A 19,037-nucleotide genomic window follows, 5' to 3' on the forward strand; every position below is an offset into this window, starting at 1 on the left:
ACCTCAGAGTCACAGGCGTACTCGCACTGCAGCGCATCTGAAACGAACTCATATCGCTCACAGATTAACTTCACACACATGACACTAACTGTCAGCTGGAGAGAAGCGTGCCCCATCCCCAAATCTCATGAAAATAAACCCAAAAGCTGTGTTTCATATCATTTTCTGTTTGTGGCGATGTGTACGACGAGGTCCGTCTGTTCTGCAAAGAGAACTGGAGGTACTGGAGGGGAGTGAAGACGAACATCACTGCCATTATATTTCTTTCTCACCCACCAAAAACTGGATTCGGGGATCTGCTGCACGTGACACAACATGAATTCAATTTCCTCTCGCTCTCCTCACGGCTGTTTCTCAGCAACGATCCTAGTGACAGAGGAGTTCACACTCCATGATTTATCACTGAGAAAAGCAAACATGCTTAAAAATATGGGCACCTCTGTGACCTTAAAAATCAGGTTCCTGCAGGAGCACACGCTGTGGGAGCGCACGGTCGGCTGGTGACTGAGGAATCAGAACTAAAATCATGGAGGGTGAAATCGGCTCAAAGGTCACTTCAAAAACTTTCCTTTACATTCCTACATTTGTTGTCCATCAGGAGGGGACGTGCTGTCCTCCCCCCCTCCCTCCCTCCCTCCTAACAATTCTTTTCCACAGCACAAGGGAACAACATTAATCCCTTTGCCTCATACTGAGGGCATTGCCAATTAAAGCCCAGCCTTTAGTCGGTGTGCAACCACAATTCGCTTAAAGCTCGAAGAATGTCAAAGGAAACAAAAGCCCTCCTCCTGCTCAAACTCTGACCCAGGTGTTTCTGCACCCGTTCAGACAGAGCTGAAAACCTCGAACTCGTTTCTCTTCTCCTCTACTTCATTCTCCGCCTCCAGCACCTGCATCCCTCCGGAGGGGGACGTTCCGGAGAGGAAGCCCTGCAGGCATCTCACAGATGGTTCGCAAATTGCACCTTCACTGCAATTGCAGCTTCCTCCACAGGATGCCACACCTTATGCTGATGGAAGGAACCGGCGCTGCCTCGCTTTACGCACTAGTCCACACTGACAGTCCTGAACGCAGCGCTGAAACAGTTGGTCCTGGTGTGTGTGTGTGTGTGTGTGTGTCAACCAATCACTTCTGGATCCTGGTGTGAAGAAAAGGACTGAGAAATTATAAAGTGTAAATAATGTGTCCATGTTACTCGGTTAAACCTGAATGTATTTTTTGTGTTTAAACTTTAATCATACTAAAGTACAGTTTGGGGTCGAACAGTATTTAAATTACTTGTTAAACTGTTGAAGATGATTTTCATGTTAATATATTGTACATTAATACACACACATATAAATAAATAAATAAATAAATATATATATAGACTTTGACCAGGCTACTGGTATTGATGCTATGCTAACCTGGCATTAGCAAAGAAATTATGCTTACTTAGTTAAATATTGCAAGCTAACATAGCATTAGTAGCTAGCATTAGCAAAACTAAAAATATCTTGCTTTGACATACTTTCTCATGCCTTCTATGGCGATAAGTAAAAGTTTTCAGGAAATTGTTTCAGTTCTACTACTAAAAATAAAACACCCCCCAAAAATGATAAAAGTAAAGTACAATAACAAATAGTTGTTACTCCAGTCTTAGCCACTCCAGTGTACTCATACTTGTGTGCGATTAAGATTAAAGAGGTCATAAGGTGGTCGTATTTCACAGAGTTTCGCCCTCCATATCCACCAGCCCAAAAGCACAAAACTGTAGCGCAGTCACTGAAAATCTGCGTCAAAGTGATTATGATTATTCATGCCAACGGACATAACTCATTAGCCAGCAGCTGACATCCTTGTGTAATTGTTCATATAATAGGGTTGTGCCTTTCAATGAGAATATTTTGCCCTTTGCCATGAGCTGTCACTGCGTATTAAACCAACTAGCAACTCTTTTTTAGAGCCGCTTTACAGAGAATCTGCTAGCGAGTGCTGGAAGAGGACAGAGTACAGGACGGGTCCTCGGGTCGAGACAGCGCGGGCCTGAAACATGCAAAGCAGGATGTCATTGATACACAGGATTCACACACACACACCCTTCTGGTATCAGGGCGTACTGTACTGCAGTAGCTAGCAATTTTGCACTTAGTGCTAGTTATAGCTAACACACAGTAGCAGTTAGCTCACCGCGTAAAGGTTTATCAGACTCAGATGAAGTCACTGAGATTAGACTTCTGCTCAACCATAACCCTAAAGTTTACAGCTAAACGTACCATGCAGAAACCTTCTCCTGGCCTGTTTAAGAGCCACAACCTTCTGCTTCTGCTGGAACGTCACATCCTGAACATGTCCTGCTTGATACACCGTGTATCTGAACGTATGGAATGTTTAACGCGAGCCATCGTCCCGTCCCTACAGTACAGACGCACGATGCACGGTGGGAAGAGGAGACGAGAGCGCATGACTGGAATTTCAAGAGCGATCCTGCAGCTGGTACAGACAGTCTGTAGAGGGAGGGGGGAGGGGGGATGAGTCACCAGCCGTTCCGGAGACGTCAGTGGCTCTGTACAACACCTGAGCCTGAAAACACACACACACACACACATCCCCGGAAATGTTGAGCTCGCATGTGATCCCAGCTGTAAGGCTGAATCTTATCTACACGCAGCAGATTTACAGATAACGCAGACAATCTGGGGTTCATTCACACAAAAACACTGAGACACAACGTTCTGTGAAGGTTCTCGTCCAGCACCAGGCCGCAGGTTCCACAGGAGAGACCCTCAGACGTGCACATCTACCGTGCATTAACAGCGCAGACAGCTAATTATAGGTCACACTATTGATGTGGCAGGATGTAGTGTGTGTGTGTGTGTGTATGAGAGAGAGAGAGAGAGAGATCATGCTTGTGAGAACATTTCGCAGGGCCAGGGAGAGAACCTTGGCTCCTCCCACCGAGTACTGCAGCACTGAGTCACTCAGGATCAAGGCAGAGCTCGCCAGGGTTTGCACACGCAAACACATTCCTCCAGCATAGCGCACACACACACACACACACACACACACACACTGTACATACAGACATGTAATACACACAAACACAAATCATTTAGGATGAAAAGTCTCACCTAGATGGATGTGCAAACAGAAAGCCGCACACACACACACACACACACACACACACACACACACTGTATGTTCACTGATTTCATTACTAAATTTAATATTCCACATGAGTTCATGTTTGTCTTCTGACACACACACACATGATGGTGGTATTAATCATTTTGACTCAGAATGCTGCGCTCTTCTCTGCCTTTCTCACAGCACTGCACTGACACACACATACACACACACACACACACACACACACAGCGTCTTATTCAGTTCCACTTGCTCATTCATGACTAAACCGGTTCACACACATTGTTATCCTTTGCAGCCCTTCTTCTCTAAAAGAAAGGAGTGACCAACCACACACACACACACACACACACACACACCTAAGTGATAAACAAACACTGCCTACATGTGTGACTTAGAGTGAGATCAGCTGCCAAGGGAGCAGAAGATGTAGCTCTCGCTTTTCCTCAATGAAGGAGTGACGTAGCTCTGACCCACACCAAGGAGAGACTCCTTCACTCCTTCACTCTCTCTCTCTCTCTCTCTCCTTCTCACCACTCCACCCCCCACCCCCACCCCTCCTTCTTTTCTATAGGGAACAGTGCAATCCATTCATAGGTTTATTCAGCCAATCAGATGGCAGTGGGAGCTCGGGGTGGGCTGTGACGAATAAGTTACCTGTATTACATCACTGAATTGGGGATTGGGGGGGGGTATGTAAGACCAGGGCCTCTTCTCTCCCCACTTCCCATCTCTCCTTCTCTCTCCTCCTCTCTCTCTCTCTCTCTTTGTCTAGTATGAGTCAGAGGCAGGCCGGTTCCCTTGATGCACTGCGGAAACGTAGCATGACGTCTCTCTGCTCTAGTCTGCGTGTGTGTGTGTGTGTGTGTGTGTGTGAGAGAGAGAGAGAGAGAGAGAGAGAGAGAGAGCCAATCCTGAACCAGACTAACCACCATTCATGATGCTCATCACCCATTCATGAAAAGATGAATGAGAACTGAGATGAGAATCTATTATTATTATTATTATTATTATTATTATAAATATACATTTTATTTCCTCTTTCTCCACTCTCATGGACGACACCAGCAGATCTGACTCACTCGATCTCGATCACACAGCCCCCTTAAAATGTCATGCAGCAGACAGATTAAACAGAACGAGGGCCAAAATAAAACAGAAGATGAAAGAAGAGTGCAAAAGCACTGGTTTCTGAGCATCCTCCGTCCTCCATCATCACCATCAGCCGCAGCATTCTGAGGATGAGTCACCGGCCGCTCGTCACTGGGTACGGCCCGCCCTCACCACGGTAACCATCCAGCCAGAATCCTCCCACCGTTCATCTGACCTTATCAGAGAAGAGTCAGCGTCAAACCCCCCTGAGAAGAGACACACGGAAACGTTCAAGGACAGGGGAAGGAAAAAGAGGAGCTGGATGAGTCATACAAGGGGAAGTGTCACCCAAACTCCCCCCTTCCTTCAGTCTGTCACTCTCTCTCACACACACACACACTTCTCACCTTAGCCATCCTCACTTCCTTCATCACACCCATTTTAATGCCAGAGGTTTCTTAATAGTGGCTCTCAGGAGTCTGGAGAATCCTTTGAGTTGGTGTGTGTGTGTGTGTGTGTGTGATTATTAAATGATAAATAAAGCATTTAGAAACAGAAAGGGACTCTGATAGCTTAAGGAGTCCAAGCGGGAACATTTATGACACTCTCCATAGTTCAGGCAGCTCCTCTGCCCAAAGCTCGGAGGTTCAGGCGGTGTTCCTGATTCCGATTCCGTTCCTTTAAGAACGGCTACTCCGAACCCTGCTGAGGAATCAGGTCAAACTTGTCCTTTTGCTTAAATGACACATAGAGTGACATGCTGAAAACAAGAGCTTGTTTTTCTCAGCTTTCGTTTTGCCACACTAGATCTCAAACAGCAGAATAAAGTGAAAGAGACACACAGTCCTGAATATGATCATAAATATGCTTTTAATTTTCGCTGTGTCTCCAGAGTCTCTGCACTTTAGACCAAAAGGCCAAGGAAAATCTAACTGGCACTAAATACAAATAGAGGGGTGACCTGACCTCAGCCCAATAGAACACCTTTGGGATGAATTAGGGGCGGAGACTGCGAGCCACGCCTTGTCGTCCAACATCACTCAACTCACAAATGCTCTTCTGGAAGAACGGTCAAAAAATTCCAATAAACACACTCCTAAACCTTGTGGAAAGCCTTCAAAGAAGACCTGAAGCTTTTATAGGAACCAACATATTAAAAATTGGAAGTTTTACAGTTGTATGTGAAGCGGCAGGCGAGTAACTAATTTTGCCAATCTAGTGTGTATCTACACACATCTTTGAGAGGTTAATCAGTTTTTTGGTTAATCAGTATTATTGCTGCAAACCAAGTAAAACTATACAGAATAATCATTAAATAAGAAAAATAAATACTATAGGGGAGGCCTTAACTAACCACTAATACTACTGTAATTCTAATTCTACATTGGGCCTCTTCTAAATGTCTCTAATAAAATAGTATTCCTTTAATGTAATTCAGTAATGTAATAATTGTTGATGCCTTGGTTAGATTATGAAGTATGTAAGTGTGTATTAATCCTCATTAAGCATTTTATTCTCTCATCTACAGTCAGGTCTAAATCCTGCTCAGAGTGAAAGTTTTTCTGGGATTGCAAAGAAGGGATACACCCTGGATAGGAAGGTGCTCACACACAGACACACATTTAGGGCAATTAAGAGCTGTCAGTCCATGGACCTGCAGGATTTTGGACAGTGTGAGTGAAGCAGAACCCTGAGACAGAACCCACAGGGGTAGCAGTAACAGGACCTGGGATTTGAGCTCAGGACACAGGAGGTTTTTAACCAGGGAAAAAAATTATATATATATATATATATATATATATTCCCCCCCCCCCCTACTTTATATAATGGCAGCTTGTTGCTGTTCACAGTGTGACTCTAATGCTAACATGGAAGACGTGTAGGTAAGAACCCCCAGGTGTTCTCCAGGTATTTTCCAGTAGCCCCGATGGCTCCATCCCAAATGCAGCTGTAAAACTGCACACACACACATACACACACTTTGTCTAGTGGCTTTAATAGCGATGTCTTATTTACAGGCGTATACACGTGCACATCCATCTGCATTCCAAGGCTGTCCGCAAAACTGGTTAGGAAAACAAAGAGTACAAAAGAGAGCCACTTCCTGCTCCATGGATGATACCCTCGGCAACAAGAGCAGACAAGTCACAGCAAAACAAAAAAAGGGAAGAGGGGGAAAAAAACATGCACAATTAAACCACAGGAGATGAAACAGACCCCTAGCATGGCTGCATCCTGAATGGGGGTGTATTCACCTAATCAAAGGAGGGCTCAATTACCCAGGAAAGAATAATCGCACGGAACCAGACGGCTCGGGCTGCTCCGATGGCGAAGTTGGGACGCTCGGGGTTTGCTTCAGTGCAGACGAAAAGGAACCAGCACCCAGTGACTTTAACACGCATTCCTTTATCATATAAGAAAAGAGCAGAAAACCAAAGGGGGGCCGTAAAACAGGGTCATTACTGAGTGTGAGCTTTTAAGAGAGAACTTTATTTATATAACGGGTGACAATATGGGCAAAATATAAAGGGATAAATATATATTATGAGTATTTTAATTCCACATAGCGTGATGTACAACACATGTACAAAACACTCCATTACTGCACTCCGACTTTTATTTTATGGGACTTCCCATGTTTAAAATAAATACACAGACAGTAAAAGCATGCTGCCTGACCACATCACATGTTAAGACTGTAATAAAAAAAAAAAAGAGAGAGAGACAAGTTTTAATTTCATGTCATATGGTCACATGTAGAGAAAGAGTGTGTTTGTGTGTGTGCAAGTGTGTAAGAGAGAGAGAGAGGTGCTGCTTTAAATTTAATTCATCCACCAGGGCCATTCACAGAAAGGAGAAGAGATTTGTGAATGGTGACCTGCAGTGACTGGCTGCTTTTACCTTCAACGTCATTACAAAGGAGATAAAAAAGGAAAACCTTGACTGCCCCCTATGGGCTACGAGGGCACACTGCATGCCGTTACTACATAGCAGATTATAACATGGCGTTCATTCACAAATCTAAGAATACAAAAAAAAAAAGAGCTTAATCGTAACTCACTGATGATTTCTGCACAAATACAGAGACGTCAGCATTCACAAGTTAGAAATACACCTAGAAATACAGAAAGTGTATGGCCCATCCGTCGAGTGGCGTTAAATTAAGCAGGAAGGGGGAAAATAAATCACATCCTTCTTTCGGTATTTTCTATGCATGGAGGGCGTTCAGTTTTCTTTAAATACATGGTGGTCCCTCAGCTCTGTGGACGCCGTACTGGTGTTGTACTGGTTTCCAACAAGCTGCTGCAGGAAGAGAAACGTCAGACATCATCAGAATTATAAATAAACATGCACTATTTACTGTTTAGAATAATTTAATCATGATTACACTTACAGAAGCTCAGGAACATGACGGGTTAATAGATGAAGAGGACCCTGGTTCTCGGGAGAGGTGAGAAAGAGTCGGCCATTTTGCGGATCTTGGCGTAGTTGATGAAGCCTCGGAGGAAAAGCAGAAATCCTGGAAGAGGTGAAAACTCATTATAGCATCTCATCACCTGAACCACGGCTACCCGACACTGATTATTTCACCGTTATAGCGTCCAACTGTTCTTATTTATTAAAGGTACAGCTTCAGATCAAGAAAACGCCACCCTTTTAATGTTTTCACTTGTTTTCAATGCATTTATTTGGCCATTTGATAGAGCTGTTACTATGGAAACGAGAGTGCACTAATGATTACGCTTACAGCAGGCACTACTGCCAAACAGAAACAGCAACACTTTCTGACCAATTAGATTTAAGCATTCATCAGCACTGTGGGATAAAAATGGCCCAAGGGCAGTATATAAATAAAGAATGTAAATGTGAAGGACACTTCTGATGTACTGTACAAGTACTTTCTAAAGTTTACTCTCTAGCTCAGCTGGAACAATAAACAATAAACGAACTCACCGAGCACCAAGAACACCCACCACAACCAGTACTGTCCGTCAAAGTAGCCGGGGAAATACGTTGAAAACTGAAAAAAACACGAAGCACAAAAGCACAAAGATCAGAGAGAATGCTTAAATCGCGGACACAATGATGTAGTGATACCCGAAACGGTGAAACGTACTCTGACGATCAGGATCCACTTAATGAGGGACAAGCCGAAGCCGGAGATGGCGCCGTAACGACCCGCTGCCGAGGTGGTCAGGCAGAATGACAGGAAGAACCCGATCCAGTTGAAGAGGAACGCCACTGAGGGGAGGAAAGAAAGTCAAAGCTAAAGAGACCGTACATCTTACAAGACATTCCAAAATAATAATAATTTTTTTTAAATACTAAAAAGTGAAATTAGTACACTTTATTTGGGTTTAAAATCATATTTACTAGAGAGCCGTGAGACATAAAAACTCCACAGCCTCGACCCGGGACGTTTTCCCGACAGATACCAAGTACCACAAAATACAGCTGAGTCGAGATCAGGTTTACATTCATTATCTAAAATGCCATTAGAACCACAGCTGCATTCCTACTTTATTTAATTTTTTTTGTTTAAAGACAACTAATTCACATCAGAGTCAAACTACACTTTACACAACTGTGATAACTTCACACAGCTCTTCTGTTCAGCTAGATTTTAATTAAATTATATCGATTCACCAGCAGGTCATACAGGAAGAAATGAGATGTGCCTTCAATGGAAAACAAAAACTTGGGATGGATTCTGAAGATAATTTTAATGTAAAATGTGAAAAAATTGCTATAGTTTTGGGGTATTTTTACAGTAGGTTATTAAACATTAGCTTTTCAGCTGGCCAGACTGTGGACTGCTGAGATAAATGCTTTATTCCTCTTATATTACATTATAGATGCTCTATTTATGGACAAACAGTACAGCACTGGTGGCTCAGTGCTAAGTTTATTGCCTGCCATGCAGAAGGACCGGGTTCGACTCCCACCCAGTGTTTAAACCCCAGCCACTGGATGCAGTGCCAGTACCAAGCCCCGATAAAATGAAAGGAAAAGCATCCAGGGCGAACAGTGCGTCAAGCACGTCTAAACAGTTTCTCTGTCTTTCATTCCTTTTCTATCCTGATCAGAGTCACACTAGATCCGCGATGTAATCCCAGGAGCACTGGGCGTGGCCTGATTCGATTCACCTGGACAGGACGTCGATGGGAAGAAGATCGTTGATGCTCATAGAACACTTACTGAAGAAAGTCAACATGAAAATGCCATCGTTGCCGATTCGCAGCTGATCTGCATCCTCAAAGTCATCTCTGGCCACGAAGTCGTCATCCTGTAACAAACAGCAGAAATTAGAGAGGAGAAAAATAAAAAGAAGAAGAAAAAAGAAATTTAACATGGTAGTAAAGCAGGTGCGTGTTAATGGCTTGTACACAGCGCAACACAAACACTGTGGGACCCACTGTATATACAGGCGCATCTCAATAAATTAGAATATCATTGGGTGTCAATCAGTCAATCTGGACAACTGTCAAGGCAGCAGTCTTCCACATGATTGTGTATCTACTGAACCAAACTGAGACCATTTAAAGCCTCAGGAAACCTCTACAGGTGTGAGTTAATTAACTGATCAGAATGCGACGCCATGGGTCTCCAATATTAAATTTTTCACAATATTCTAATCTTCTGAGATACTGAATACTGATGCTGAGCTGTAAGCCATAATCATAAAAATGAAAAGAAATAAACACTTGAAATATATCAGTCTTTGTGTAATGAATCTATACGAGTTTCACTTTTTGAATTGAATTACTGAAATAAATCAACTTTTTGATGATAATTTAATTGAGATCCACCAGTGTGTATAAATAACAAAAGAAAAACATCTGTATGATGCACATCATTTAAACCTAAGAGGACTTGCCTTAGATTAACTTCTAAATAAGTGCTTAAAAGATACTTAATGATCACATCGAACGTCAGACTGAGGAGAAGTCTCAGAGAGACTAAGAGAGTCACATGGCTGTTGGGTCGAGGATTTTAGAAACTGTAGATTTCAGAAACATTCACATGGACATTGCGTGACTGTGACCATACCCAACTATTATCTCTTCTGCTCTCTCTCTCTCTTTCCCTCCCCCTGTCTCTCTGTCGAGCTACATGTCTCTTCTGAGCTGCCAGTGATCCAGACCCCATCTGTCCTCTGGACCTGTCTGATTAGTCCTGGTGTCCCTCTTCTGGTTGGAGATCTGGTCACATGGATGTCCCGTGTGGTCTGTCTGGGATGCGTGTGGTGACTGGGGACGGTTCCACTTTACCATGAAGACGGTCCTGTCCTCGGCTGATGCAGACAGCTGTTCTCTGAGGACTCGTGACTTCAGTCGCTCAATAGTCCAGGACTGGAGTTTCCTACAGTCTACCTGAGCCTCCAATAATGAACTGGACTTCATATGAACTTCTCCACATCTCCTGTTATACTGAACTTCCAGCCTCCTAACACACAATATAAGTGCAGATCAATCCCTGCTATCCGTTATCACCCAGATGAGGATGGGTTCCCTGTTGAGTCTGGTTCCTCTCAAGGTTTCCTCCTATTACCATCTCAGGGAGTTTTTTCTTGTCACTGTCGCCCTCGGCTCGTTCATCAGGGACTATCTGATCTCATCTCATCTCATCTCGCACAACATGCTGCAGCTTAACACATATGGACCAGAACAGCAGAAGATCACGTCAGGTTCCTCTCCCGTCAGCCAGGAACAGGAACCTGACTTTACAGTAATGACAGATACATGTCACCTGGACAGACGAAGATTTGATAAAGACCAGGTGATAGGTATTTCGTCTGGTTTTGTTGAGATATATATAAGTTGTCTAGATTAACCGAGTGTGTCCAGGACATAAAAGATTGGATGACCAATAACTTTCTTTTACTAAACTCAGACAAGACAGAGATATTACTCATCGGCCCAAAAACCAGCACACAACAGCTTTCACAATTCAGCCTGCGTTTAGAAGGATGTACTGTTACTACCAGCTCAACAGTAAAAGACCTGGGCGTAATATTAGACAGTAACTTGTCCTTTGAAAATCATATTTCCAATATCACAAAAACAGCCTTTTTCCATCTTAGAAATATCGCCAAACTTAGGAGTATCCTATCCGTATCTGATGCAGAAAAGCTAGTTCATGCATTCATGACCTCCAGACTGGACTATTGTAATGCATTACTAGGTGGTTGTCCTGCATCCTCAATAAACAAGCTACAGTTAGTCCAAAATGCAGCCGCCAGGATTCTCACTAGATCCAGAAAATATAATCATATAACACCTATATTATCATCCCTGCACTGGCTACCTGTTCAGTTTAGAACTAATTACAAAATAGTATTACTTACATACAAGGCTTTAAATGGTTTAGCTCCCACATACCTAACCAGTCTTCTGATACGCTATAATCCACCACGCTCCTTAAGATCACAAAACTCCGGACTTCTTGTAATTCCCAGAATATCAAAATCTACAATAGGGGGCAGGGCCTTTTCATATTTAGCTCCAAAGCTTTGGAATAGCCTTCCAGTCAGTGTTCGGGGCTCAGACACAGTTTCCCAGTTTAAAAGTAGACTCAAGACGCATCTCTTCAATCTGGCATACGCGTAACTCATCCCATAACCTCATACTCCAGTACACCTATCCTGAATAGCAACTACGCTAATTCTCTCCATCTGTTCTGTATTTTAGTTCCTCTCAAGGTTTCTTCCTATTGCCATCTCAGGGAGTTTTTCCTTGCCACAGTCACCGTCACCCTTGGCTTGCTCATCAGAGACATTTCATTTATCATTTTTGTGAAGCTGCTCTGAGACAATGACCATTGTTAAAAGCGCTATATAAATAAAATTGAATTGAATTGAATTTATAATCTCCAGGACCGGAGTGGTGCTCAGACCCTGCAGGAGATCTGTGGATTTCTGAAACACTCAAACCAGCATCCATGTCACACTATAGTGAGCTCCACTGGGCGCAGAAGGACTACAGGTGTATTATTAAGTCCTAACATCTGGTTTAAAATCCCTTCTCTAAGGACCATTAAAGCTCTCGAGGATGGGCACCACCGGTACAGCTCGACATGCTAACACTGCTACTGTACCTCCAGTGCTCGAGTTACATCATCAAAAGTGTCCAGGCGTTCCCTGTGCTGTGGGCAAGCAGTGTGTGGCAAAAAAACAAAGAACTGTGAGCAATCGTGGGGAGAAGAAATAAAAAATAAAAAATAAAAAAAAGACAGTGAGACTGGTAAAGTTAGGCGTGGGCGATATGACAAAAATATCATCATCATCACGATAAGAAGAATATCACAATAATTGTGCTGAGAAATTTCAAACAAAACAGCCACGTCTGCCTCCAATCAGTTCCTTCATTTTCATTTATTACATTAGACAAACCTGATCCACAAAGTATACTTTAAACAGGAAAGAAGCTGAGAAAGGAATACTATTCCAGACATCTGACCTTGACCAGATCTTGATCTAAATCTACACATTTAGCTGCTTTCTCTTCAGATATCACACTAACGAGATGCTCAGACGAACACATAACACCCCCACCACCTGGCGCTGTGACAGAACGTATCGTGGTTTTGATGGGACCCTGTCATATCGCCCAGCCGTCGCCAGGGTTACAAGGAATTACGATGTGTCTTTAGAGGACAGATGTGCGATACTCACCCGTCCTGACACCAGAGGAACAAAGGTTTCCGCCTTGCTTCTCTCTGCCTCGTCATAGGACGGCAGCGACGTGGCGACGTTGTAAGATGGAGGTTTGGGGAAAGCAGCGTCTTCTTTATAATCAAAATACGCTTAAAGTAAAATAAGAAGAAAAAACAATATTAACACACTATAATTACTAACTGTGCTCTTAACTTCACCACTTTTAATCAGTAAGTGTTAAATTGCTAAGAAAAATATTGTTTAATATGTTTCTGTCATTAAACAGACCAGTGTTAAAACCATCTGATCATCAGGCAACAGTTACACCTGGTAGACAGATCTCTGACATCACACAGAAGGCCTGGGGTTTTGTTTTAATTAAAAAAATGGAAATAAAAATATTTTTTAAAAATTACAAATTTAAAACATTCAGTGTAGCAAAAGGGCAAAATACTTCTCCTTATTTGAGGATATGAGCATAATTTTCACTTAAGTTGTCATTACTGACACATGGGGGGTGTTCAAGTCAAACCGGGACTTCAAGAAGTCTTTTCAAACCTTTAAAAACTCCTTTTATTTCACTATATAATCCCCTGCTACAATAATGACTTGACCTGAACACCAATTGTATACATAATAGCATTATATAATAATTTTAACGAAAGAGAAATAAAAAAATAAATGCAAAAGAAAAAAATATTAAATATTAAACTGAAACGAATTACCTAATTAAGGTTTTAAACTATAACATTAAGAGAACTCCATGTGGTGTCGTACCTGCGCTGTCTGCTGCGATGCTGCTGTAAGGGGGCGGAGCATCAGGACTCACCTGAGGCCCCTCCTCTGCCTCTTCCTCACTGGGTAACTAACGAGAAAAAAAAAGGCTCATGTTGGTCCAGGTTTTATAAAATGAAATCTTTTGGATGAAGAGGAATTTATAAAATCTCTACCTTTGATTAGATCAGTACAATTAATCAAATAAAAATCTAAATCGTGATACGGACCTGTGCAATTATCCAACCACAAAAGCCTGCAGTTTAATACAGTAATATACACACAGTCAAGAGTTTATAATTTAGGCATTTGTACAAGTATTCTTTAAATAATTTTAAAGGTGAAAATTGAATATGACTAAATACAGATATAATCTGATCATTTGTGTCATTAGACAAGATAAACACATTTGAATATTGGGTGGTACATTTAATAATTACATCTCACACTTTAAATCACAATCCGTGTCTTAATAATCAGTGTAACATTTTTATCAAGTTGTACAGCCCTATTTTTATTTAATTTAGAGAAAAATTATTTGCTACAAAAAATTACTAGAACAGGAAGGTTGAGTGCTTAAAGTTTAAACACCCATGATGAAGAAGACAAATAACATTTATAATAAAACATTTACTGTTTTGGAGTTATAAGTGTTAATAGTTATTAGGGTATATAGTATTAATAACAAGTTAAAACTGTGTTTAAAATCAGATTTAAAAGATTAAGAGCCTCATGTTATTACTGACCGTCATAATTTATTCATGATTGTTGCTGCAAACTAATTTCCAATTTTGTTAACTGTGTGATTATTACACTTACAAACTGAAATAAAATAAATGGAAATTAAATAATAGAATATTACATGTTCATGCATTCTTTATTAATTGCTAAATATAAATATTTCTGTTTTCATTTTTACTGTAAACTTCCTTTACACAGAGTCTGAACCCAGTCAGCCATAACGTCTGGACTGAATATTACTAAGATTAACTTCGACACAAACCCGGGAAGAGAGAGTGTCTAGAAAAAACAGAGTTATTAAACCCGAATAAACGCTGAGATACAAAAGTGATGGAACAAACACCAGTCTAGTGTGACAGCTCTTCAGCACAGTGTCACAATCATGTGACTTCCTGCTGTTCCATCACACACACACACACACACACACACACACACACACACACACGATAACAATGTAAGTCAGAAGGGTTTTCCCAAACATGTAAATGTGAGGAATCAGCACAAAACAAACCACAATCCTAAAGTCTGCAAAAAATCTAAATTATTAAGGTTTAAAAAGTTTAAAAGAAAAACATTTAAGTTAATTCTTTAGGGGTAAAAGAACATGTATCTAAAAAATTTATTACTTTATTCATACATGAAAATTCTTAATAATCAAGCCTTTATTTTATTATTTTGTAAATTATATGTGTTGATTTAGCAATTATTTGTTCAATTTTTCACAATAATATTGTAATAATCATAATAATAATATTAATAATAATAATAAATGTTCAGCTTTGCTGATGAGGTTTGTTGCTCTTTATCGCCCCCTAATGGAATAACAGCATGTTTTCAGATCAGTTACGGTCAACAAGCTCATTTTAAATCAAAACCCGGATCTTAATTTCAAGACACTGGACCGGATCAGAACCTTCACCGAACCGGATTCTGCCCACAGAATTTGAGCTAAAGGAAGATAAATTAATGGGAATATTACAAATAATCAGCCCTGATTTCGGAGTGTGTTTGTGTAAACGATAAATAAAAGTTGATTGCGCCATCTGTAGGCAAGAGAAGAGAACTACAGGCGCGTTTAAGGTGGAGCAGAAAATCTGGGTAAGAAGAGGCCAACTTCAGCCGGATATGATTAATGTTATTGTTGTACTGCACACAGAATGTCTAGGAAGCAGGTTGACTTCATATATATCGTGATGTTTTTTTTTATGAGAGAAGCTAAATTCTGAGGTAAAGTGTGTTTTATGTCGGTTAGCATTAGCGCTGTGAGGATGTAAATATTGCCTCGGCACTATGAGGACCGCTGGGGTTTAAGGTGGAACGGAGCCTCAGCGGCGTCTCCTGTGAGGAACCAGCCTCAGTACCTCAGGGGAACCGACTTCACTGAACACACGTACAGAGCCGCACGCTGGAGTACTGAATTACCACGGAGTACTGAATACCACACAAATCACGACTGTCCCGTGGTGCTAAGACATTTCCACTGGACCCGTCAGGACACGGGTCAGCTCTTTCCGACAGTTAGCTTGCTAATCTATGAGGAGAGACAGTGAGGATTACTGACCTGCTGATATCTCCCACTCTGTTCCACCATCCTCAGAAACCTCGAGAAGATCCAGAGGAATGCTGTACACTAAACACTTTATCCCACCAGGCGCCCTGTGGAATTCTCCAAGTTTATGCCTTCTTGCCCACGGCTGCCTCTCGGCCTGTTTTCATTTCCGGTGATGTCAGAGGAACACTGTCGCCCCCCAGAGGCCATGAGAGTGCATTACAGGGTTTACAATATATATACTGTATGTATTATAAATTCAAATTCAAATTGTATTTGTCACACACACAGTCATACACAGTACAATATGCAGTGAAATGCTTTAGACCATGCCCGAGACCTTAAAATAAAAGACTATGAAATAGAAAAATAAATATGAAAAGGAAAACATAAAGTAAATTTAACTATGACAAAAATCTAACTAAAACAAAATATAGAATTAAAATAAAATAACATAACTGTACAGTACAAAATATGCAATAAAAGAGACATATATGAAAAATCTAGAAAAATAAGAGACAGTTGTACTGTACAGGACCAAATATATATATGTTAGTATTTTAAATAGCATGGAAGGAGAGCATCCTGAACTATAGATAACTATAACTATATATAAAAGCTCTTAGTGTAGCTAGATCAACATATCTCTTCACACTTTATAGAAAATAACAAAAATAATCCTAGATTTTTATTTAATGCTGTAGCCAAATTAACCAGAAATAAGACCACTGCAGAAATCTCCACAACAACATCATGGACATCATAGGACTTCATGAACTTTTTTAATAATAAAATTGTAAATATTAGGCATAAAATTGAGGTTTTGAAACCGAACAATGTAATTGATGCAGATGTTAATCTAGCCATGTCAGATCAGAACCTAGAATACTTTACTCCCCTTGAAGAGAATGAACTAATTTCACTCATCTCTTCTTCAAATTCATCAACCTGTATATTAGATCCTGTACCGACACATTTTCTTAAACAGATAGTACCAGCAATAATAGAACCCCTGTTGAGAATAATTAATTCTTCACTCAGCATTGGATATGTTCCAAAATCTTTTAAATTAGCAGTTATCAAACCAATAATTAAGAAACCTGACCTCGACCCCTGTCAGCTGTCCAGTTACAGACCAATATCAAACCTCCCCTTTATCTCTAAGATCCTGGAAAAGATAGTAGCGGAGCAGCTATGCTCATATCTACATAGAAATGGCATACATGAACTGTATCAGTCAGGATTTAGGCCTCATCACAGTACAGAGACAGCGCTCATTAAAGTAGTAAATGACCTCCTATTGGCCTCTGATCAGGGTTGTGTAACTATGCTTGTATTACTTGACCTCAGTGCAGCTTTTGACATCGTTGATCACGCTATTCTTCTTCACAGATTAGAAAATGTAGTAGGAATTAAGGGTACAGCCCTCTCCTGGCTCAGATCCTATCAGAACCATCGTTAACAGTATGTAGCCTTAAATGGTGATTATTCTGCATGTTCTCTAGTGGAGTTTGGCGTTCCGCAGGGTTCAGTTTTAGGTCCACTGCTTTTTTCCCTTTACATGATTCCTCTGGGCAACATAATCCGTAAGCATGGTATTAGTTTTAATTATTATGCTGACGATACACAGTTATATGTCTCAGCAAAACCTGATGAGAAAAAACAGCTTACTAAAGTTGAGCAATGTGTGCAGGACATAAGAAATTGGATGCTAATTAACTTCCTTCTGCTAAATCCGGATAAGACAGAAGTTCTAGTCATAGGACCGCATACAGCTAGGAGTAAAATTTCAGATCACACCGTAACTTTAGATGGCCTTTCTGTTCCATCAAATGCAACAGTGAAAGACCTTGGTGTGATTATAGACTCCAGCCTTTCATTTGAAGCTCATGTAGATAATATTACCAGGATAGCATTCTTTCACCTCAGAAATATTGCCAGGACAAGAAATTTATTGTCGCTAAACGATGCAGAAAAACTAGTTCATGCTTTTATCACCTCTAGGTTGGACTATTGTAATGCCTTACTGTCTGGTTGTTCAGCTAGGTACATAAACAAGCTTCAGCTAGTCCAGAATGCAGCAGCGAGAGTCCTCACTAGAACCAGAAGATATGAGCACATCACCCCTATCTTATCTTCACTCCATTGGCTCCCTGTGAAATTTCGCATTGATTTTAAAATACTACTCTTGACATATAAAGCATTAAATGGTCTCGCGCCGCAGTACCTGAGCGAACTGCTAGTGTCTTACGATCCGCCACGCCTACTTCGATCAAAGGATGCAGGCTGCTTATCAGTACCGCGTATTATAAAAACTACAGCTGGGGGCGGAGCTTTTTCTTACAAAGCCCCAAAGTTATGGAATAGTCTTCCAAATAGTGTTCGGGACTCAGACACAGTCTCAGTGTTTAAGTCCAGGCTAAAAACCTATTTATTTAGCCAAGCATTTTTATAAATAGATTAGCCTTAGGTAAAGGAGCAGATCTGGGGGACTCATGGACGTAGAGTATTATGGTGAACTGGTATGTTTGGATGCTGTCCTCCTCACTCTCATTGATCACTCAGGTTTGCTGACGGTGAGGTGATTGTTTGCTTTACATCTCAGTTTCCTCTCATGTTTGTGTTTCCTTCTGGCTCTCCCTTTTAGTTATGCTGTCATAGTTAGTCCTGACGGAGTCTCTGCTTGCACTCTACAGTTAATATACATTCACATTATACATTGTGTGACTGTGACCATACCTAACTGCCATCTCTCCTCTTCTTCTCTTTCCCCCCCTCTTTCTTTTTCCTCTCTCCTCCTGTCCCCCCCTTTCACTCTTTCTCTCTCTCTCTGTCGAGCTACACATGTCGTTCCTGAGCTGCCAGTGATCCAGACTCCCTCTGCCCTCCGGACCTGTCTGACCCATCCTGGTGCCCCGCTTCTGGCTGAAGATCTCGTCACATGGATGCCCCGTGTGTCTCTCTGGGATGCGTCTGGTGTCTGGGGATGATTCTCTCTACATAGAAGACGGTTCTTGCCTTGACTGGTGTTGGCAACTGTTTTTTCCCTGGGGACTTGACAGTTCGATAGTTCAGGACTGGAACTTCTTACAAGTCTAC

At 41.3% G+C, this 19,037-nt stretch overlaps 1 protein-coding gene across 1 annotated transcript; it reads right to left on the minus strand.

Annotated features, from left to right (window-relative positions):
* Nucleotides 1–6,687: 6,687 nt before the first annotated feature.
* Nucleotides 6,688–16,126, minus strand: LOC128517078 (NEDD4 family-interacting protein 1-like). Its single transcript, XM_053490848.1, has 8 exons — nt 15,951–16,126; nt 13,652–13,739; nt 12,893–13,023; nt 9,418–9,505; nt 8,336–8,460; nt 8,173–8,239; nt 7,613–7,738; nt 6,688–7,521 (listed from the first exon to the last, which is right to left on the minus strand). Exons 1-7 carry the CDS (start codon nt 15,978–15,980, stop codon nt 7,635–7,637), a joined length of 633 nt encoding a protein of 210 aa, XP_053346823.1. The 5' UTR covers nt 15,981–16,126; the 3' UTR covers nt 6,688–7,521; nt 7,613–7,634.
* Between the last annotated feature and the right edge of the window lie 2,911 nt (nt 16,127–19,037).

The sequence above is a fragment of the Clarias gariepinus genome, unplaced genomic scaffold (assembly GCF_024256425.1).
Source record: "Clarias gariepinus isolate MV-2021 ecotype Netherlands unplaced genomic scaffold, CGAR_prim_01v2 scaffold_33, whole genome shotgun sequence".
NCBI lineage: Eukaryota > Metazoa > Chordata > Actinopteri > Siluriformes > Clariidae > Clarias > Clarias gariepinus.

What these genes read in the sequence shown, in the direction of transcription:
- LOC128517078 (XM_053490848.1), bottom strand. Translation starts at nt 15,980, where the DNA reads ATGGTGGAACAGAGTGGGAGATATCAGCAG. An exon ending in AGAGTGGGAGATATCAGCAG is followed by an intron (nt 13,740 to 15,950) that starts GTCAGTAATCCT and finishes TTTTCTCGTTAG; the next exon opens with TTACCCAGTGAGGAAGAGGC. An exon ending in CATCGCAGCAGACAGCGCAG is followed by an intron (nt 13,024 to 13,651) that starts GTACGACACCAC and finishes TTTTACTTTAAG; the next exon opens with CGTATTTTGATTATAAAGAA.